Genomic DNA, 21,762 nt, shown 5'->3' on the forward strand with positions numbered 1-21,762 from the left:
AACACAACTCCTTTTATTAACTAAATGTGATTAGCATCATTAACCAAAGTCTTGCCTAATTGTCTGAGGGCACCTGCGTTCGTGTCGCTTGACTAGCTTTAGGATAACGGTTCTAGACAATTTTCGTCAGAAGCGGCTCTTCGCTCTGCTCTGCAGAGTGCATCGGGCCTATTTTTGATGGTTGTTGCAACTGGCCACGCCGAGGAGCACACGGCAGATCCAGCTGGCCGGATGTCAGACACAGAAACGACATGGAGAATCCAGTCAAATTTCAAAATAAAACACCCTGCAGCAGACATGCTTATAAACAAAGGGGAAGCGTGTAGTTTTGCCACACAAGACCACACTTAAGCCATCGCTTGATCAAGCGCTGGCTTTATAAAAATTAGGATTACACTGCTATTTAGATGTTTTAAATTATACGGTGTGTGTGTGTGAGTTCTGTTTATTACATGTCTTGAGGGCACTTCCCGCTATTAATGTTTGGCTGAGATCATTCATTGTAATTGCACAGTATGGCAGGGTAAGGTAAAGTTCGGGTTAATGTATAAATAGAGGGTTTCCAGAATAGAATGAGGGCCAGGGACAGGTCAGAGAGGTGACATCTAGATTGGGGACATATTGGCTACTGATTAGAGGATATGGTGAAGAAAACTGTTTAGATGCATTATATGCAAATTGTCTGTTAACAATTTGCAGGGGTTGAGACAGCCCATCTTCAGGAAAATGTATAAGAACCAACTGTTAGAGCTGCTCAGGGAGCCTTTTTCTCTGTAACCCCTTTCATGTGTTGCACTGTGAAACGCTCCTTCTTGTACAAAAACAATAAATTCAACTTAAACTTTGATACTTTCCGGTCCTCCTTATTTAAGGGTTTTTCTTTTAAAAATTTACCATAACACTGGCTACTCGAAATGACTTCCCATGTCAACATGAATAAATGAAATATATTTGGCCGCCCTTGTCTGTGTTTCCAACAGGAGTGTGAGCAGCTCCAGAAAATGTACGCTGCCCAGCAGGATGAGCGATTCCTGGAGCACACCCAGCAACAGCATATCCTCTACCAGCAAGAGCAACAAATCCTCCACCAGCAAATCCAGGTATTTGAACCTGTCGAACATCTGTCATAAAGACAGGTTCACAAGCCAAACATCAGCGTGGCGTTTACAGGAAGCGCCACGATGTTTGTAAGGATGGGTTTAGCTGTAGCTTGTAAAGAATTGCGATGACTTGCATTGTAAAAGCTTATAGCAACTCCTCGTCACCCTCATATTATACATGCATTCTACTGAGCTATGCAGATACCTTTAAAACATTTATAGAGTCTCCTAGAAAAGGCCATCGATTTGGTTCACCTGAGGCTTGGATATCCTGCACTGTGGCCTCATTTGTTTCCCACGGTCGTAATCCTTTTAACAAATCACTGAAGCTTTGAGTCAAATGTAATTCCTCTGTACCTGCAGGGTCTGTCTTTAGGCCATGGAGAGAGCCAGCCCAGTCACCTAACCCACCAGCTCCAGAGGTGAAGACACACACACACACACACTCACACTCACACATTACTCATCAGCTATTGAACGCTGCACAATGAACTTGATACTGGTGGTGCAGTGCTATCGACTAAAGTGTTACATCATTGTCGTATCTCTCTCTTCTCCTCTCCTACTCTGTCCTGTCCTCCCTCAGGTTGCGTATCCAGCCCTCCAGCCCTCCGCCAACACATCCCAGCAACCACCTCTTCAGACAACCCAACCAGAGCCCTCCGCCTGGCTCTGCAGGCATAATGCAAGGGCATGGTTAGTAATAGCGCGTGCTTAAACGCTTCTTATCTTGTAATTGATGTAGATGCAGATGATTTTTTTTTTCTTTTTTAACTTGGTGTTGTAGTAGAAAGTAGTGGATATATTCATAGCATGTTTTTAAGTAGGTGCCTGCTGAGTTTAAAGCTCAGACTGTCACATCTTAGTCTTAAGCTTTTGTCATCTGTAGACAAACACTGACATTCATTTGTCTTTGACGTTGCGTTATGATTAGTGGACTAAAAGGCGTAGTTTATGCTTGATTCTTTTTTTTTTTTTTTTCCCTTCACGTGGGTCAGAGGCAGCAGGTGAGTAAACATAAAAAAACCTGTGATTACTCTGTTCAGATAACAACTGATTTCTTTTATGCAGTAAGGGTGCCTGTAGGAGCCAAAGTGTGTATGGCTTGTGTTGTTCATTTGTTTTGATTGCACACATTCATCCTCATGTCACAGGGGCGGTGTTTGTGTGGTTTCACCATATTTTACCTGTTCACTTGGTGGCGGGGTTGAGACAAAGGGCGAGTTGGGCTTGGGTATTTTATATTGATCACCTCGTCTGGTTTCATTATGTCATATCTGACGTGGCTGTGGATCTTTGATTGTCACAGTAAGAGCCTTTTTTTTTTTTTTTTTTTTTTTTTTTAAAGTGGTCGCTACAGTGCCCTCCGAGAAAAGCAAAAAGTTGAAAACTAGTAATAGACACTAGTTTCAGTTGGTACCCATCCAAGAAAGCCAGCTTAAATAGATGGAACAAAGACCAGCTGGACTATGGAAACTTTAGACAGAGAGGTACACAAGGGTTAATGGAAAAAAAAAATTCTTATGTCTCCTCTCCTGTCCTCTCCTCTCCTAGGAGGTCCATCGTCTGTGCAGTACCAACATGGTACTCCCGCACTGTACCAGGGCCAGAGTGGCAGCCCACCCCCCACAGGCCTGCAGCGAGTCCCTATACCAACCAATCAACAAGCAGCATCTGCTCGTCCCACCGTCCCATTGGCACAGGGTGTACCTCAGCAACAGCAGGTGACTGCAAAGAGCCAATGAAATTTTTGTTATTGTTTTTTTTGTTTTTTTTTGTTGTTTTTTTTTCCATTTTGTTTCTCTCTCTCTACTCGCAGTTACATGTTTTGTTTCTTAATGAGCTCACTTTGACTGTTCTCACAGGTGACCATTCAGGTTCAGGAAGTGGAGCTAGGAGGTGGGGCGCAGAGACAGGGCAGCTTTTTGTCCACGCCAGGGGGACACAGAGTCCTTGGGAAGCAGCTGAGCGCAGACAACGCCGAGTCGCACAGGTGACCCCACCCATCCTGTCACCACATCCCCTGACGACGGCCAAACCCTCCCAACAAATACAAATGGACTCTTTCTGTCTTCCTTTTCCGTCTTTTAGTTTTTATTAGCTTTTATTTTGTTTTATTGCTCTCCATGACCACACCTTGACGATATTTTTTGTATGTTTATGTTCACCATTGTATGTTTCTCACCATTTTGTTTGTGCTTTACATTTCTGCCATGTTCACTGATTTCTGCACATTGTCTTTTGAGACTTTAGACAGTAACGCTGCTGGTCACGCCAGAGATTTAATGTGTTAGAGGGCAGACGCTTTTTGTTATCAGTATTGAAAATGCATGTAAATCCCTCATCGATTCTGCTGAGATGACATCCTCATCAAATTCTCCACCTCAGTGTAGCTGGGTGAGTGGTTGGATATAATTTTTTTTGGAAGTATATGTAGAGATTCCTGACCTCATGAAACCTGTAACCAGGACTGCCTTCATTGAGAGAGCGTACAACCGTAATGGTCAGCCTTTGCAAACGTAGTTACGCCTCTCAGTGAATACTTGAACCTGGACTCGACCTGAAGTGTTTGCTAGGCTGTCTGTGCGGTGATTTAATGAAGACCCTCTGTAGATTGTTGAAAGCTAGGTGATGTATTTGCACTGTGTAAAGAGGACTGGCAGTGTGTTGATGAGGTAGCTAATCATCCTCTGCATTCCCTCTTTCTCCAGTCGCAGCCTTGGCCGCTTCACATCGGGCTATGATCAGGCTCAGTTCAATCCCCACCTCTTCTCTGGCGACGCCGCCTCCCGGGGCACCTCCGGAGTAGTCGGCTCCTACAGCCCGTACTTGCAGGGCACCTCCCTTAAAGTCCCTGGTCTGGAAGGCTACCAGAGCGGGGTTGTGGGGACCAGCAGCTACGGCACCCCTTCTACACTACAGCAGGCCCTGCTCTCCCCGACACCTTTGGACTACCGCCCCCCACAACAGCACGTCACTCCCACCCTGCAGGGCCTCCTGTCCCCCCGCCACTCTTTAACGGGCCACGCCGACCCCAGGCTGCCCCCGCAAGACCTGGCCGCCCTGCTTAAGAGGCAGAGCCCTCGGCCATGCCAAGCACCTCCAACACCGCCCAGCGGTGCACCCCAAGAGTACGGAGAGATGCTGCTTCTCCGCCAGCTGAGCCAGGGCGAGAGCTTGGAGCCGCCGACACCGCAGGGTGCCGCCGGAGGCCAACACTACCATCACCTCCTCCAGATTCGACCCCCGGAGGTCCAGCCACAGCAGCACCCGCCCCAGGCACCTTGCCCAAGCTTACCACACTCAGAGAGCATGGAGGAGGATGAGGTTCCAACTGGCTATCATCACCCACACGAAGGCCTGCTGGCCAAAGCCGGTGAAGGTCACGAGCTCCTGGGGCCTCCCCGAGGAGGCACCCCGCCCTACAACTCCCCTACACACAGGCATGGTGGCTACATACGGAGTGCTCCAGCAGCTAGAGGTAAGACCTCTTTACGCAGCCATCCCGACTGATTTTTGTTGACAGTCTTTGACTTCTCTTGAAAAAAATCAACAGTATTTTCAGTGTATATACATGTGCCTTCTCTTTTCTGTCAGAACCTGAGCATGTGGAGTGCAGGCCCCCAGGGCAGGCCATGGAGGTGCCTGATCACAACGGTGTGGGCTATCCTCGAGGTCCCCAGGGTGACGCCTATAGGTCCCGAGGACAGCTACAGCGCCACCACACCATCCAGACCTGTGACGATGCCTATGTGAGTGAAATCTCACTGCTAGTTTCTACAGATCACACTTTATGCGAAGCAGTAGTTAAACCTACAGTTTGAAAAATGACTCATCAAACTGGCCTTTTCAGTGTGCTTTTAGTACAGAAGACATAGCAGCCAGCTATTATCACTTACTAGTCCAACAGCAAGAAGCCTGCTTGCCATTGTCTGCCGGCTCCATAGAGGCTGCTGAGCCCGTTAACGTTGCTCGGTTGCCCAGCTCCAGTTCTGGCACGACACTGGCTCAACTAACTGTCAGCATTCCCCTGGCCCTGAAAACCTCCTCCACTAAAACTGAGCTGTGATCATAGTGATCGCACACAAGGCACAAAGTTACATTGTGTAGAACACGCATACGGGCCACAGAGTGGCAACGACAGACACTAATTTACCTGATTACTCTTCAGAGTAGCATCAACATAAAATCAGTTATACACAACGGGAATATAAGCATCATGTTTTTTTTTTTTCTGGTTTTGAAATGGTCTACTTTCTGTCCAGGATCAGGCAGACCCCATGTCTGGGATGAGCCTGTTGGCCGGGAAGGCACTAAGCTCCGCTCGCATGTCGGACATTCTCAGCCAGACGTCACTGACGGGAAGCCAGCAGCTGCACCAGCGGGAAGAGTCTGGTCAGTACAAAGACATAAATCCGTCTGCTTTCAAATATTTTTTTTTAAAAATTGTGTGGATTCTTTTTGTCCGCATCACTGAAAAGATGTGTGCTCCTCATTGCAGTGTGTGACGTCGAAGGGGAGCTCCATGCGGCAGCCTGCTACCCCTCTTCCTGCACCAGTGACATGCTCCTCAGCTACAAGCCCCCTGACCTGCAGTACAGCATGGAGCAGGCTGGGGTCTAGCACAGGTAGTAAGAGATTATCTTGATTTTAATTTTTTTTAATTTTAATTTTAATTTTTTTTTATTACAGGAAAACACATTTAACAGCTGAATATACATACACAAATACAAGATTTTCTCATCTTTAAGACCGACCTTATCCTAAAAGTAGGATAGAAACCAAAGCTTGTCCCACACCACGTGAATAACCACCTAGTAAATGCCTTTGACCGCTTTAATAGTTTACATTTATTCACTTTTTATTTCACTTGTGACTTGTTTATTTTCGCTTTGTATTATCTCCCACAAACACCAGAGTTTTATACACAGATTAAGCAACAAAAAAAAACAACTCTCAAATGTCAAATGAAAACCACTTAACCTCATTTATGTGTAACTATGACACAAAAAATTTTTTTCTTCCGACTGACCTTACAATGAGGGGCTTTAAGTGCCTTTGAATTTTCTATACTCTTTCCAAATCGGTTGCTTTTTACGGAACTCGTCGCTGTTATGTTTGTTTCTTTGTCCACGTAATGTTGGGGTTTTTTTCGACAGGAAATTGAGTTCCAGCTTTAGACCACCCAGGTCAGGTTCAGAGAACACAAAGACCTCCTAGGGGGCAAAAAGCATTTCATGTAGGTCATTGTAATAAGTGTTAAAAGGGTGCTTTTAGTAGCGTTTCGCTTATGGTACATAACATTTACGAGAGACGGGTTAAAAGAAGAAGTAGCCGAGTTTTAGTGACCAACAAGGGTCAAGCTCCAAAAAAACCTTTAACACTCTTTGTGTCTGTTTTCCTTTTAGGACGGGGTGTGTCCTGTGTACAGCGGTCCATATCAGCCATCCTGAGTTGTGTTGACTTGAGTTGAGCAGCATCACGCCAAACCACCGTCGTCTGCCCAAGCAGGGGCGCTCTACGTCCATCTGTCTGTCTCCATCTGTCCCTGGGAGGGCAGAAAGAGAGAGAGGGGGGGTGTGTAGTGTGGGTGGGTGTAGTCATTGGAAGGGTGGGGACTCGGGGTTCACAAGTCAAAGTGCCAGCATTTTCTGCACAGACATCCAGCATCCATTGCCGCAGGTTGTCTCCTCTTTTCACCTCCCATCATGGGTAGATCGGGGTTCCACTCCTCCCTCCTTCGACTCGACCCCCTCCTCACCTCCTCCCCTTAAAAAACAAACAAACAAACAAACAAACCTGGCCCACACACCCTCTACCACCAAACCCTACCTGCTGCCCTGACCTAAAATCCTCCCCTTTCACCCTGCGTCTTCTAATAACTGTTGGCATACTTCATTATGTGCCTCATTGGCCAACGCATCGATACAGCCAAACCTGCAAAGAACATCCAACAACACAAAGAAACATACACACTGCTGCCACAAACCCAAAGTATTCACATTAGGTTTGAGTGTGTGTGTGACTGAGAAGAGGTGAGCGGAGGGGGAAATGTGTCTACGAGGTTCAGTCTGCTCCACCGTCTCCCCCCCCCCCCACATTTACTTTCCTGCTGTTCCGCAGCAGATCATTCCGGAGCGGGCTGAAGTCTCAGCAGCAGCGGCGGCGGCCCCTATTTTGTTTCAGCCGGGTGGCGGGTGTGTTTTTTGTGTGTTTTGTTTCGGGGTCGGGCTCCAACCGGGCAACAAAATCGCTCTCTCCAAAGATGGAGCTCAGTGACATCGCACAGGACAAACCAGCTCTCTCATTACTTTTTGTTTTCATTGTTTTTGCTTCTTTTCCGGCATTCATTTCCTTTTCTTTTTTTTTTTTTTTTCTTTTGAAATTCATTTTTACTGCTAATGTCCATGTAGGCATTATGGTCAATATTGTTACTCTTATTGTTATTACTGTTTTCTGTAAAAGAGGTTTTATTATAATGAATATTATTATTATTATTATTATTATTATTATTATTAAAGGAATAACAGTTCTGTGTTGCAAGGAAGACAGCATTGTTCTTTGATTACTTAAGTAATTCTGCACTTTCGGTTCAAGCTATCCTCTCTCTGTCTGTTTCCACCCCCTCCTCACACTTCCTCGCTCCGTCATGCTGTCCACCCTCCTGCAGCCCTAACTTTCCCCTCCTCCTTGTGTTACCCCCCTTTTCTCCACCCCCCTGTGTCAGTGACAGTGTATTGCATTGTGGGTAGTTTTACCAGACATTTGCTCCTTTCCTTGTACAGTGATGCCATGTATAGAACGCTATTGCTATTTCTGTATCAAATCTTACTTTTTTTTTGTTTTTGTTGTTTTTAGATGTCGCTGGGGAGGCTTTTTTTTTATATTGGTATTGTTTATCATTTGTATTTTTGGATGTCTTCAAAATGTTTTTTTTTTGTTTGTTTGTTTGTTTTTTTGTTTATGAATCTTGAGATTTTTAGCCAAAAGTGGACAGAGAGAAGAGCGACAGTGCTCTCTCTCTGTGTCGTTAAAAAAAGATTGTTCTTATTTGTTTTAATATTATTCTATCGAGACACTTGAATAAGAGGAGAGTAATTATTTTGTGTTGCTTTTTAAAGTATCATTTCAATCGATGTTGTTGTGACTGTCATTCTTGTTGATGTTAGGCCTGTTTTCTGTTAACGGGGTAGTTGTGGCAGGCTATACAGGGTCAGGCTTCGGGGCTTTGTCTGGGTTGGTTTGGGTGCTACAGAGACACTCCTAAAATAACAAACGAAACAAAACAAAACAAAAAAAGACAAAAAACGAGGGAATAACTTGTAAAATAGCTGACATATCATCCTAAACATCACAAGTGTGGAGACGGACAAACCCACTACTCTTTCTTCTTCGCCTATCTGCTGTGATCATCCCGCCATCTTTTACTACATCGGCTTCTGATCGGATGACGCCTTACGGACATTGGCCCAACCCCGCTCCTCTCAAACTAACCATGTCACTATGGCAACCAAGGAGGAAACTATCACGACTATTACTCAAACCCCCTCTCCCCGTCCCTCCCCTGGTTTTAGTGTTTTCTCTCGTTTCGGCCGCGCTTTGTTTTCCTGAGGTGAAGATCGGAGGCTGCGTTTCACGAACAGTCGATGGATGGTCTGGTTGTAGTCGGATACACCTGGATGCACCTGCCGATCGTGTAAAAAGGGAAACGTTTGAGGAGGAATGATCTGTTTTGAACTGGACTTCCACAGCAGAGGAATACAAGGTTGTGGGATCAGAGCGCGCCCACCCCGAACACGTCAACCAGGGCCTGTGCCATAAGCCGAGTCGGGCTCAAGCACAGCCAGATGGAGGCTACAGCACACTGGGGAGCACAAACAGAAGATTGAAACCCCCCCCAACTCCCTTCCTTTTTTTTTTTTTTTTTAAATTTAATTGTATTGTTGACCTAAATTTATCCTCCTATATACAATACCCTCGGATATTCAGTCCTTATTGGGCTAGCAAGAGACTGTGTTGCAAAGAATAAAGCTCCACTTGTATGTGTTCGTACTGGCCAGATTTTACAATACCCAGCTGCACGGTTGACTTTTCGTACGCTATATACATCTGAGAGCTGTAGATGATGTCACGCAGCGCCTGTGCTTTCCATTCCACACACCACGTCACTTCCTGTTTACCAGCTTTCATTCTTTGTCAGAGCAGGTGGGGGATTTGAATCGCCAAAAAAACAAGAGTTAGAACGCGAGTCAACGGGCGAGAGTGGGACGGTTTCACGAAATGAACTCCACATGATGCGTTTTCTTGTTCCTTCCCACACAGAGTCAGCGTCTCATTGGGCAGAAGAAGCTCGTTTCCATTCCATTCAGTGCTCGTTCATTCCTCTTTCAGATCTTTCCCTCCTGTTTTATCTCATTGTTTACGCCAAGCCAAAACTGCGATCTGGGAGAGAGAGAAATAGAGTACGTGTCGGGAAATTGGAAAGGAAGCGTCTGGAATGGAAGACATCGCATGTGTCTTGTCCCACGGCAGGATAGAAACTCTAAAATTACCACCAGTGGCTCCAGTTTGTCTAATAACACGACCAGTGCCAGAGCTGTTAAGTAGAGCAGAGGCACACAGGAAGGGACGGCACAAGTGAATGGAAAGCACTGCAGATGATTCAGAGGTAACGGGGAGGAGAGCGCTGTTTCACACACATCTTCTGCCTGATCAGACTGACCCTTCTCCCCCTTTTCTTCTTCCTCCCTTTTATTTCTGTCTCTTCCATCACCCCCACCCACCCCCCTTTCCTTCAGCTCTCCATCCCAGCCCCCCCCCCCCCGCTCAGCAAGCCAGCTCTCTGCTCCACTCCTGTTTCTTTAGGTTCATTTTGTTTTCTATTGATTCATTTTGTCTTTTTTTTTCTGTTTTTGTTTTGTTTTTATGATCATTTCTGTTGAGTACAAAAATACTAAAGTGCAACAACAATGATTAAAAAAAGATTATCAACCAAACTGAGATGAATAAATAAATATATATAAATAAAGAAATAATTTAAAAAGGTCACGGCTTGTGTCTCTCTGTCTTACCTGCAACAATGAATCTGCTAAAAACTTTATATGGCAAGGGGCAAGAAAAGACTAAACAACTGATGAAGAGGGCCAGCTCTGTCCTGGACTGAGGAGGATGTTAGCAAAGGTGATGTCCATCATGACAACAGATTGCTACTCCCACCGTGTAAGAAGGAGCACTACCACAGGTCCTTCATTCCAACAGCTGTCAGACTTTGATTTCTTATCAGCTTCAGTGTGCGTGAGCCGCTGTTACAAGTGAACTTTTCCCCAGTGTGGGATAATTAAAGTCGATCTTCTAAGTTAAGTCTTACAGTGCAGAAAGACAAACCTTAAAAGGACCACCATCATTTTCAATTTTAACGTTGTACTGTTAGAGTTTTCCACATCTTCCAAGAAACCAATGATTTAGTTCACGTCAGACTGAAAATGAGTTTGATGAACATAAATCGGTTGCATTTAACATAGTCAAAGATGTTGACTATGATGTTAACTGTCACATGAGAGGAAATCCTTTGAAATCCTACTAGGGAGCTGTTGTTAGAGTCAACAGTTTAAATAACACCTTTACATCCTTTACAACCCCAAATACAACTAAATCCATGAAGAAATAAAAAAGAGGCTGAAATGATTAGAAAACATACCACATGCATACATACTAACATGATTATAAACAATATCAAACATTATATGCATATCTTGTAACTTGCCACTAACATAATGTAATAATCATATGCTAGAGGAAGTGAGTTATTTGGCTCATCAAACAAATGTTGTGAGAAGATGATTGCACTGCAATTGCATCACTGTATTTTTGAGTTTATATATATTAGCTGATTTTTGTCGTTGTTGTTCTTGCTATTATTATTTCTTATATGAACAATCCTAATCAGAAGAGATTTGTTCATTTAAACTATTGTGAGGGAGAAAATGTACAGACTGAAAAATCAGCTTGTCAGTGCTCCCTGGTGGACGGACTGTAATGGTGTTACTTGTTTCTGAAGGACTCCTTTCTGTAGTGCAATTTCTTCGGCCCTGTCAGCTGACATACAGCACGCGCTTATATAAATTTATCTGCGACAATCTTAATCATCAGATTCATCTGATGATTGCCTTGCCCCCAGGCTCTGGTTGCAGTGTGATGGTTTTCATTCTTCCACAGTCATTCTTACAGTTCCCCTGTATCTGATGGAAAACTTATAGAAAGTAGTTCTAAATCTCAAAGACGCAAAAAAAGATTTTCACATTTCCAATAAACTGCAGCTTGGTTCACGTTATCTGTATCTGTTTACAGTTAGAGACTCTTGGTTTAAAAGTGTCTGGAACATGCAGCTTGTGTCATCAGTGGATGAATCCTAGATGTGTCCTAACCTTCTGCTGACCTTGTTTGACATGACTTGAAGTCACGGATGCACAGCTTCTTGAACTTCCCAACGAAACAGGCAGAGAGAAACTTGAGTATCCTGAGGAGGATAACAGACATCTTCAGAACAAAACCAATGACTTTTATTTTGAGGAAACTGGATCAAAATATAAAATTCTAATATTTCCCTATGAGTAATATCAGCTTGAATTTCTGGATCAGAACATGAAATACATCCCTACTTTTTTGATGTTGTTTCTTTTGTCTGCCTTTTGGCTGCAGTGCTCTGCATGCTGCTGCTCAGGTCTGTACAGCTGCACTGCAGAGGCTTTTCAGTCTGAAGTAATTGATCTCAGACGCTGTGAGCTATGTGGAGGGGTCTGCCTTTGTTTATTAGACCTTACTTTAACATGTCTGGTGATGGACAGGAATGATGGAGGACAGGAAGAGGATCTATCCATCCCTTTAAACTGACACTTTACTCTCCTCTATCCATCACAACGCCATGTTCAGTCACATAGTAGATTGTTAAAGCTCGGCTCCTCTCCTCTCCTCTCCTCTCCTCTCCTCTCCTCTCCCACTTTGTCTCTTTCTGCTTCCCCCACAACTTTTGCACCCACTCTCCTCCCTTCCTTTTCTCCCTGTCTTTCATCTCCGCCTCCAGCTCCTCTGCTCCTCTTCTCTCTCTTCCCTCCCCTCCTCCCCATTCTCCCTTTCCCACTCTCCCTGTCCTCGCAGTGGCGGCAGCGTGACTGCTTGCGTCAGCCATCCCTGCCAGCCACTGCCAGCTAGTGAACGCTGCTACTGGAGCTGCTCTATCCTGCAGAGAGCGTTGTGTGTGTGTGTGTGTGTGTGTGTGTGTGTGTGTACGCAGATGGGAAAGCAACTGAGTCAGGGAGGGCTGCCTCTCATCTCCTTGCTGTTATCACCATCCTTCACTCTCCCTCCTCTCCTCCTCTGCTGCCATGGAGCTCCAGCAGGCTGAATCACAACAGCGTCTGCAGAAAGGGCTGAGGTAAAACTGTGTGTGTGTTGTGGAGGACTTTCTTTCTGTATTCAAGTGCACGCATCTGCATTGAAATGCCTGCATGCAGCCTTACGATGCAGTGTGTGTATGTTTAGACTGCACAGTGTAATGTATAGTCCTTGGCTGCCTCTCATATTGCACTGCAATCCCAGCATCCTCAACCCGAGGACAAAGAACTGCAACACCTCTTCTATCATGTGTGCATGTGTTAAAGACAATGCTCTTTGTGCAGGGTTATGAGTGTTTCCTTGATGGCTCAGTTCCTGCTTTCGTCTGAGGTGCTCACACAGATCACATGACCCAGAATGCAAGCAAGCACTAGACATTACTCATTCCCCCACATTTACTGTTTGTGCACGACCGCCATCGAGCCAAGCAGGCCTGTGAATGTTTTGTGTTTGCAGTGGTGGGGTAAGTCTGCAAAACAAAGCTGGACTGTCACTGTCTGTGGAAAGACTGTTTTTGTTGTATTGTATTTAAAGCGTCATTTCAGTAGCTCGGCCTGCTCGTATCTCAATCTCACCCAACAGCTGTCATGTGTCTTTGAAGGGTGAATTCACCAGAATCATAAACCAAAACCTGTATCCTCATGTAACCCCAGTGGAAGTTTTTTTTAATGTGCCTATGTTTTGAGATATCTGTCTCTGAGATTTCTACCTCATTATCGACATGTGATTTTTTTTCCCCCACATTTCTGCCAAGCAGGTAGATGTGTATGCGTGTGCGGTGCTCCGGCCAGTATGGGGCGTGTGTGTCTGAGAAGGTGGGCATCGGGCTCTGCTGTCGTGTTCCTTCACACACTGGCCTTATCCTGGACAGGTAAGGCAAAGTGTAAGGTTATTACACTGCACCTGTGTTAATGCCGGAGGTCATAAACATGGCTGTTGTCTGAGCTGAGTTTCAATCAAACACAGTCCAAAGAATCAAAATAAGATTTAATCTAAGATAGGATGAGACGTTTGTTAACACTAAAACATCTGCAAAAGATAAATACAGAAAAATCACTTAGACCCTCACCAAAAAATATCTGTCTCATACACCAGCAACTTTGTCAATGTTAAGAATGACTTCTTTCTTGCCCAGAGTTAGAGATTTGAGGATCAGTACCATTATTAGTGATGTGTCGGTCGCGAACGATCCGGTTCTAAGAGCCGGCTCTTTGAAGTGAACGACGGGAGCCGGCTCCTCGTTAGGACTCGATTTAGGGAGCCATTTTTTGTTTGTTTTTTCACTTTGGTGCCTCACTGTCTCCTCTCCCTGACACTCTCCCTCGTGCCATGCCTGTTCTCACACATCTTGAACAATCACGTTCGGCTTTCAATTAAAAAAGTGGAGGGAAAAAAAATAGCAGGAAAAAACTTTTTTTTCTCTACTTTTTTTGTGTCAAAGCCGCACGTAATTGGTCAAGATGTATAGCAGCATCCATGGCAGGGGTGACAGACACAAACGGACAAACACGACAGGAGGGAGACGAGAGACAGAGAGAAAACGACGGTTTCAGGCAGTTTTGCATTATTTTGGGTGATAAATTAATTCAATAGTAAGTTTTATCTATATAGCACATTTTTACACAGCATGCACTGACCAGTGCAAGTGCTTTACAATGTCAAAAATAAAATAAACATTTAATACATAATTTAAAACATAATAACATTTAAAAATATAAAATAACAACAACAACAACAATAATAATAACAACAATAATAATAATAATTAATAAAACCAATTAATAAAATGTGAGGGGCTGTTTGGGAGCTGAAAGAGTAAGCAGAGCCAAAAGAACCGGCTCTCCAAAAAGAGCTGAAATTCCCATCACTGACCATTATCATACCAGTTTGTTGAACTGAATGAATCAACAGCTAGTAGACGGTTAGCTTAGCTTAGCTTAGCTTAGCTTAGCAAACAGCTAACCCGGCTCTGTCTACAAACAAACAAAACAAAATGTGTTCCATTGTTTCCAAGTAATAGCCCAGTGTGTGACCCTCTGTAAAACCATAAATTAGTCTTTATACCCTTTGTTTTTGTTTTTTTGGTACAGATTAAACAAATGAGATTGAACATTTTAATTAGTGAGCTTTAGTGGTGCTGGGATGAGAATATTGTTCATTTAGACTGCTCCCAGTCTCTGGGCTAAACTAAACTAATCTGCCACTGGTTGTAGCTTTCTTGTTTAAAGGACAGATATGAGACTGATATCAACTTTTTGATATCAAAGTCTTCCTGTAACTATCTGCGAGTAAACAAATGAACATATTTCCCAACAGCTGTAATATTTGTGTAAAGTCATACATCTATAAAGAAATCAGTATATCAGTCAAATGTTTTATTGTACCATGTTTTGCCAACATGGTCTAATTACGTCATCCTGTACTCACTACTCAGGTGCAATTGAGCCCGCCCCCAAAATTGACGGATGGCACCGGGCAGCAGTGACCCTGCAGGAGAACGCGACACACCGGTTCAACTGCCAATCAGATGGCTGGGATCCCAATGCCCCTCCCTTGCTAACTTGGTACCTTAATGGGGAGCGGCAAAGAGAGACATCACCCAACCGTGGGCGCCTGGTAATGACATCGCAGGATGATTCTAAGGTGATGAGACCGGAGCTCAATCTCAACAGCACGTTCTCTCTGCGGGCCAAGAAGTGGGACAGGGAGCTGGTGTGTGTCGCATCAAACCCCAGAACGGGAGAGAGCTACAATGCCACGATCACACTCAACGTCCAGTGTGAGTCTGTGTGAAATGTTTTAGGAACGTAAGTGAAAACTGTGAATACAATTCTGAGTCGCTCTTCTCTTCTGTCTCCCAGTTCAGCCAGAGATCCTCAGGGTTAACGCCCACTACAGTGAAACCTCAGACCCCGGCCTCTCCCTGGTCCTCTTTGCCTTGGTGCGGTCCAACCCGCCTGCCATAATCACCTTCGTGGACCAGTATGGCCAGCTGGTGGCCAACACCTCCGACTTCCTCATCCTGGACTCACGAAGCTACCCATGGTTGAGCAATCACACGTTGAAGGTCATGCTCAGTAGCCTATCAGGGAATGTCTCACTGAACGTTAGCAACAGTGTGGGAACGGTGCAGAGCAACCTCACACTGGCAGGTCAGTGATGGGGAAAAAGCATCAGCCAATAAGTATACTTCCTAAAATGTTGAACGATTACTTTAACTGTCTCCTCAGAGTTCCTGCAGTCTCGTGTGGAGGTGCCCATGCTGGGAATAGTGACTGGAGGAGCCATGGCCTTCATGGCCCTCCTCATCCTCAGCCTGATAGTTCTCTGCCTCATGCAAAAAAACAAGACCAAGTCCTTTGGTGAGACTAGACTGTGCTTGTAGTATTGTAGTATTATAGTATACTACACTCATTCAATGGGATAATACATCTCCTTGTATTACGTTACAGATGAGCCAGTGGAGATTCTGATGACCAAGAAAAGGTAAATAAAGTCATCAGACTTCTGTCACTGGATATTTGTGTGAACCACCTTAATAACACCAGAATGGAGTTCAATATCTTATGGTTGATACCAGATATGTGGTCTGCCATATTTGGCCTTGCTTCCAAGAAGAAAAATAAGAAAATGAGTCTGACTAATGGAAAAGATGCATCGATTTTGTTAAGAAAATTTCACCATTTCCTAATCTGGGAAAAGTATTTTGTTAAGAAAATTTCACCATTTCCTAATCTGGGAAAAGTAACATATTTCAAATACATTGGGACTTTATGTAAACTGTCCATGGAGGCCCATTTAAAAGAATGGATTGACATTTTGCTTAGTTAGATGATAAGACTGTTTTACTGTGTTTGTAAAGTAAATATTATGGTACAGCCAGAGGCCGGTTAGCTTAGCTTAGCATAAACACTGAAAACGGGGGGAAACAGCTAGCCCGGCTCAGTCCAAAGGCATCATCCATCTACCAATAACCTCCCTCCTCTCCCACCGCTTTAGTTTTTGTACAAATGAAACAAATGAGATATAAAGTTAAGCCGTGAGCTTTAGAGGTGATAGTAGGTGGATTTTGTTACTGTTTCTGGACGTCTTTCCCCTTCCTTCAAGTCTTTGTGCTAACTAAAGCTAACTAGCTGCTGGCAGTAGCTTCATATTAAAATTCAACAAGAAAGCAAATATGCAAATTTCCCCAAAATGTTAAACTATTCCTATAAAATGTCACATATTCAATCATGGTGATTCAGCACCCGGCACACATTTTGTACACTGGACACAAGTTGGAGGTGTCTGTAGATGCTAATTAGCATTAAAACACAACATCATCTGTCACTTGTAGAGAATGAAATTTATTTGACGTTGATGATAATCAGTGAGGGTTCAGGCTTGTAGGATTTCTAACAACTGGTCATCCCCAAACTTTCTGTTTTAATTCCTAGAACCACCTCCCTTTCATTGACACACACACACACCTATCCCTCATCTCATCTGATTGATTTCCATCTCAGCATCACTGGTGTTTCAGAAAGGAAAGCATTTTTGTACACTTATGAATACTTTATGTACATCCTGCAGAGCGGTAACACATCTAATCTAAGTTGGATATTTGTTTTCCATATTTCCTGCACAGTGACTCTGCCAATCTGAAGGTAGAGAAAGCTGATAAGACCCACATCCCCAGAGACAACATGTCTCTGCCTTCCAACATGCAGCTCAATGACCTCAGTACTTTGAGAAAAGGTAAGAAGTCTTAGAAGACAAAACAGGTGGAGCTGTGGGGATACTGAAATATCAGTATCTGTGCATGCAATGTACAGAAAAAATTCTGAATTCTGAATTGTTGAGTTGAATTAATGGGTCATAAGATGGCAAAAGTCTGAGGGTTAGCTCAATTAAAACATAAGTCAGTCAATTAACACCACTCAATTCAAATATTTTTGCTGTTTTCAAACATCAGTGATAAAGGTTAACCTCTTACCTTGCTCTTCTGAAGTGAATGACTTCAAATTTGGTGTAAAATGCAGTCAATTTGTTGTTGTTGCATGCATGCAAGTTATTCAATCCATAATTCCTACAAGACTTTAATGCATCATATAATGGCTGTTTAGTCAAGGCTGCATTACAAATACTGCTCATAGGTCCCAGACTTTTGGACTCTCTCTGTGTTTCAGTAGTCTGTGATAATTATTTTGCCCCCCTGACTCCCTAGTGGGTCAACCCAGCAATGCAATACAGAGGAATGATTAATATAATTAACCAGTTTCAGTCTGTGTTCCATGTTCTCCATTTCACCTGTTCTGTGGTCCGACAAAAACAGGGCAATGGGCAATTTAGAGTCACCAGTAAAGCTGCCTTTGGATTGTGGGAGGAAGCCGGAGAGTGAAAATTCCACCTAGGGTTTGAAGCAGGAACCTTGCTGTGAGATGACAGTGCTAACCACTGTGCCACTGTGCCGCCCAGGAGGGGTCCAGCATTTAGAATATTAATAGTGCATAAGTGAAATGAAGTCAAATATCAAAAAATAACAACTAAATCTGTAGCATACTGTGGGTAGGCTAACTACTTGATAGGCCGCTCATGTAAAGTTACTGTCTTCAAGATGTAGTTGAATTCATGTGAAATTAATTCAGAACTATAACAGAATAGACGTACTACGTAAAGCATCAGTGTCAATGAGTCTACTCTGATGTGTAGCTTGGGCAACACTAATCCTTGAAAAGCAGAACTGACGCAATTGTATATTCATAGGAAGGTTCCTAGAAAGAACTGTCAACTTTGAAACCAACGGGAAACGGAAAAATTGCTGGCGTAACCTATTGAGCCATCATATCCTGTCAGATGACCTGGGGTCAATCAACTGCTTACATGCTGAACACAACTAATTCAACTCAACTCAATTTTTACAATTCTTTTCAATTTTACAATAGATTACAAAGGTTTATGTTATACTTTAATTGGGTTCACAGAACACATATTTCGGTTTATGTGTGGATTGAGAAAACAATATATAACATTTTAAATATTGAGCTTTCGAGGTGCTATGTGGACTGTGTGGTACTGTTTCTGTTAACTTTTAAACAGAGCCAGGTTAGCCATTTCCCCCTGTTTCCAGTCTTTGTAAGCTAAACAATCCTCACTGTATATAACTTCAAAGCAATTGTTTGATATTTTGTGAAATATGCTTTCATGCAGACCACCACACTCACGCCGTGTCATTTTTACACATCAGCTTTTGTTTGAAACGTATAAAGTGTTGACTAGCTTTAGCTTTTTAGGTGCATGTAGGTGGATTTTGTTACCGTGAGACAGATCTACGCTAGCTGTTCTCACATGTTTCCAGTCTCAATGCTAAGCTAAGCTATCATCTCCTGTCTCTAGCTTTATATTTGGAGTAAAAAACATAGGTAACAGTTTACAATAAGGACCACAAAACTCAAAAGTCGTCGCCTGAGAACAACAGAGGAATTAACTGCTTGTAAACCATCAGTTAATGAGTTAGTCCCAACCAAATTTCAGCTAATAATTACTTAATTAAGAAACAAGAGAGGAGCAAAACAGGAAGGACTTTATAATTGATGAATCATTCATTAGTACTTCTCTAATTAATCCTAATAGAGAACTATATAGTGGATATAGACACTGGGAGGTCCTATAGGCCAATTCATTAGTTCTTGAATATCTGTGATTTATCTATCATGTCACAACTCCACACTTATGCAGTGATGTTTGCTGGGTAATATATGTTGAGTGTCGAGTCTCTATTTGATCATGTGATGAGATGATACAATATACAGTAGCACGTTTGGATGCAAAATCCCGTCAAGCTGAGCACGTTGTTACTAGTTTTGTGGCGTTCACTGGTCAGTTCATAGATAAGCAGAAGCAGTTCATGAAAAAAAGTGGTCTGTGTAATCGATATTCATGAACTAATCATTACTTCATGATCCATTTCTACTCATCTGTACATCTCTTTCGCATTGTGCTTTGTCCTCCATCTTTCCTGCATCGCTTCTTGTAGCTCGAGAGGCCGCGCAGCAGAACAGTGTGGGAGAGAGGAAGAAAGAGGAAGAGGAGGAGGAAGATCTGTCTTTAGCCTACGCTGCCAGAGGTCAGGGGTATACACTGCTCTGCTGTTGCATTTTTCATTATTTATACTTTAGATTCAGAGCGGAGGAGCAGTGTTTTGTTTTTGCACTGCGTTCAATTCTGAATGCTCTCCCCCTGATGATGATTCCCAGGTTTTGCCAGATATCCGATGGTGGGCTACATCTACAAGGTGAACAGCACAAGCAGTGAGGAGATCTGGCTCTGACTGACCTCAAAGATACACAGAAAGATCACACACACACACACACACACACACACAAACAAACATACATACTGTACGTGCATGCAAAACTACTTCCAACAGTGCAGCTTTCCAAGAGGAAACCCAAAACAACTGCCAGTCGGTCATTCAACCAATCATCTGTCACCTTCAAGCTGGACCAGGATGAAACCACAAACTATCTTGTTGTTTGTTTCTGGGCCACACACAGTACCAACACACTCTGCTCCTCTGACAAGCTCACCCAGGAACTTGAATTTCTTGTCCACAAAACAAAACTGTCGATGTTCTTCCTGAATCAAGTCTGTACACTGCTGATGTGCTGTCCCAACAATACAAGTATGAACCCAACATAAAAATACTCATATTCTGTATGTTTTGACATGATTTCCTCCTGTAACCACATGCTCATAACGTCCTCCTCCCTGTCGCATTATTGGAATGCATTAATTGTTATATGCTAACACCAGAATGTCCGAAATAATGTACTGTACGTGAGATTTTGACCATGAATATCTAAATAAGATGGTACATAATTATAGAGTATGTATTTGTATATGGACATGTAAGATGTCATGTACTGTATATTTGTATGCATATGTATATGTGTATAAAAAGAGGGTCTCTAATAAAGATAATATTGAAATTATATGAAGTAATTGTTGGACTTGGCTGTTGTTTTATTGGCACTCACCAGGGGGCGCTATAAGGTGCTTGATAAGCACATGAGGAAACATGGATGACTTTCTGATAGTCATGAGGCTGATGTGTGTTTTTGACATAGTGATGAGTGTGACAGCAAGCACTGCTACATTTGGTGAAGAAATAATTTGATACTCTTCTTTCTGTAAGAAAGAAAGAACAAAAGGAAGAAAGTATATGTTCATTCTTTCTTTCTTTCTTTCTTTCTTTCTTTCTTTCTTTCTTTCTTTCTTTCTTTCTTTCTTTCTTTCTTTCTTTCTTTCTTTCTTTCTCTTTCACAGTAGCAGGTGCAAGAGACAAATAATGCATGCCTTTAGGTTTTACTTTGTGTGTGCCAGGTGTTCGCACTAGGTCACAGATTGTTGTGGCAGGAAGCAGAGTTGGTGTTGTGGGAGCATCTCTTCGCTCTCTCTCTCTCTCTCTCTCTGTCTCTGTCTCTCTTTGTGGCTGCTTCTGTGCTGTACAGGGAATGTAGTCTGTCACACACAGTGGGACAAACGTTTACAACGCACAGGGAATTGAAATATTGATCCGAACACACATAGTTGTGTTCACGTCTTTGTTTTAACAGACGGAGCTGCTTCCACGCATCTCCCAAAGCAACTATATATCAAGTAGCAGTCATGTCAGCTAATATATGGCTGGTAGTGACTTTCACAGTCAATGTGAGGGCTTTCCTCCACAGATTGCTGTTCATGTCTTCTGGAAAATGCGGAGGCTGCTTTGACAAATATTAATAATGTAATGATTGTTAAAATCTACAGTGGAAATAGTGAACGTCCACCAACTGTGATACATTTGAACTCTCTGAACTTGTAGAACAGTAATATAAAGTCCAGGTCAGTGCTTGAACAGAGTAAACTGTCAATTTAGTGCACATGTACTAAATATTACATACATGTATACCTTAACATCAGTAGTGGAGGAAGGATTTCAATCCTTTACAACCCTGATTCAAACAAATTGTCTAAATGATTTGCTAATACTTTTCAACCTATATTCAATTAAATACAGCACAAAAACAAGATATTTATTGTCTAAACTGATAAACTTTATTGTGTTTTGTAAATATATGTTGATTCTGAGTTTAAAGCCTGCAACATGTCCACAAAAAAAGTTTGAAAAATAGCTAATTTTGAGTATTTTATACCAATGTAGCACATGATGTAATGCATTATTTTTGTAGGCTAATTCTTAATTTGTCAAGTACCTAGTAAGTTTAGCTGTAAAAACAAATGTAGGCCT

The 21,762-nt window shown here is 42.9% G+C and overlaps 2 protein-coding genes across 6 annotated transcripts in view; both read left to right on the plus strand.

The window, feature by feature from the left end:
- The window catches only part of sik3 (SIK family kinase 3), a 29,891-nt gene extending 19,746 nt beyond the window's left edge, over positions 1-10,145 (plus strand). For 3 of the 5 annotated variants that reach the window (XM_019274755.2, XM_019274757.2, XM_019274756.2), the window contains 11 exons: positions 981-1,100; positions 1,464-1,522; positions 1,687-1,796; positions 2,099-2,107; positions 2,655-2,824; positions 2,966-3,093; positions 3,812-4,581; positions 4,698-4,852; positions 5,366-5,495; positions 5,602-5,728; positions 6,509-10,145. In XM_019274755.2, coding sequence (XP_019130300.2) covers positions 981-1,100; positions 1,464-1,522; positions 1,687-1,796; positions 2,099-2,107; positions 2,655-2,824; positions 2,966-3,093; positions 3,812-4,581; positions 4,698-4,852; positions 5,366-5,495; positions 5,602-5,723 — 1,773 coding nt within the window. In that variant the 3' untranslated portion in view covers positions 5,724-5,728; positions 6,509-10,145. The remainder of the gene's footprint in view (positions 1-980; positions 1,101-1,463; positions 1,523-1,686; positions 1,797-2,098; positions 2,108-2,654; positions 2,825-2,965; positions 3,094-3,811; positions 4,582-4,697; positions 4,853-5,365; positions 5,496-5,601; positions 5,729-6,508) is intronic. The other 2 variants (XM_010745249.3, XM_010745250.3) reach the window with 1 other exon arrangement.
- Positions 10,146-12,828: 2,683 nt separating this feature from the next.
- Positions 12,829-19,841, plus strand: tmem25 (transmembrane protein 25). Its single transcript, XM_019274762.2, has 9 exons — positions 12,829-12,954; positions 13,249-13,362; positions 14,926-15,270; positions 15,353-15,643; positions 15,722-15,853; positions 15,944-15,977; positions 17,119-17,228; positions 19,507-19,596; positions 19,727-19,841. Exons 1-9 carry the CDS (start codon positions 12,849-12,851, stop codon positions 19,798-19,800), a joined length of 1,296 nt encoding a protein of 431 aa, XP_019130307.2. The 5' UTR covers positions 12,829-12,848; the 3' UTR covers positions 19,801-19,841.
- Positions 19,842-21,762: the final 1,921 nt, after the last annotated feature.

The sequence above is a fragment of the Larimichthys crocea genome, chromosome VII (assembly GCF_000972845.2).
Source record: "Larimichthys crocea isolate SSNF chromosome VII, L_crocea_2.0, whole genome shotgun sequence".
NCBI lineage: Eukaryota > Metazoa > Chordata > Actinopteri > Sciaenidae > Larimichthys > Larimichthys crocea.

Coding starts and splice junctions, on each gene's coding strand:
- tmem25 (XM_019274762.2), top strand. CDS start 12,849: ATGCAAGCAAGCACTAGACATTACTCATTCCCCCACATTTACTGTTTG. Junction 15,644..15,721: donor GAGCAACCTCACACTGGCAG/GTCAGTGATGGG, acceptor CTGTCTCCTCAG/AGTTCCTGCAGTCTCGTGTG. Junction 17,229..19,506: donor CCTCAGTACTTTGAGAAAAG/GTAAGAAGTCTT, acceptor CGCTTCTTGTAG/CTCGAGAGGCCGCGCAGCAG.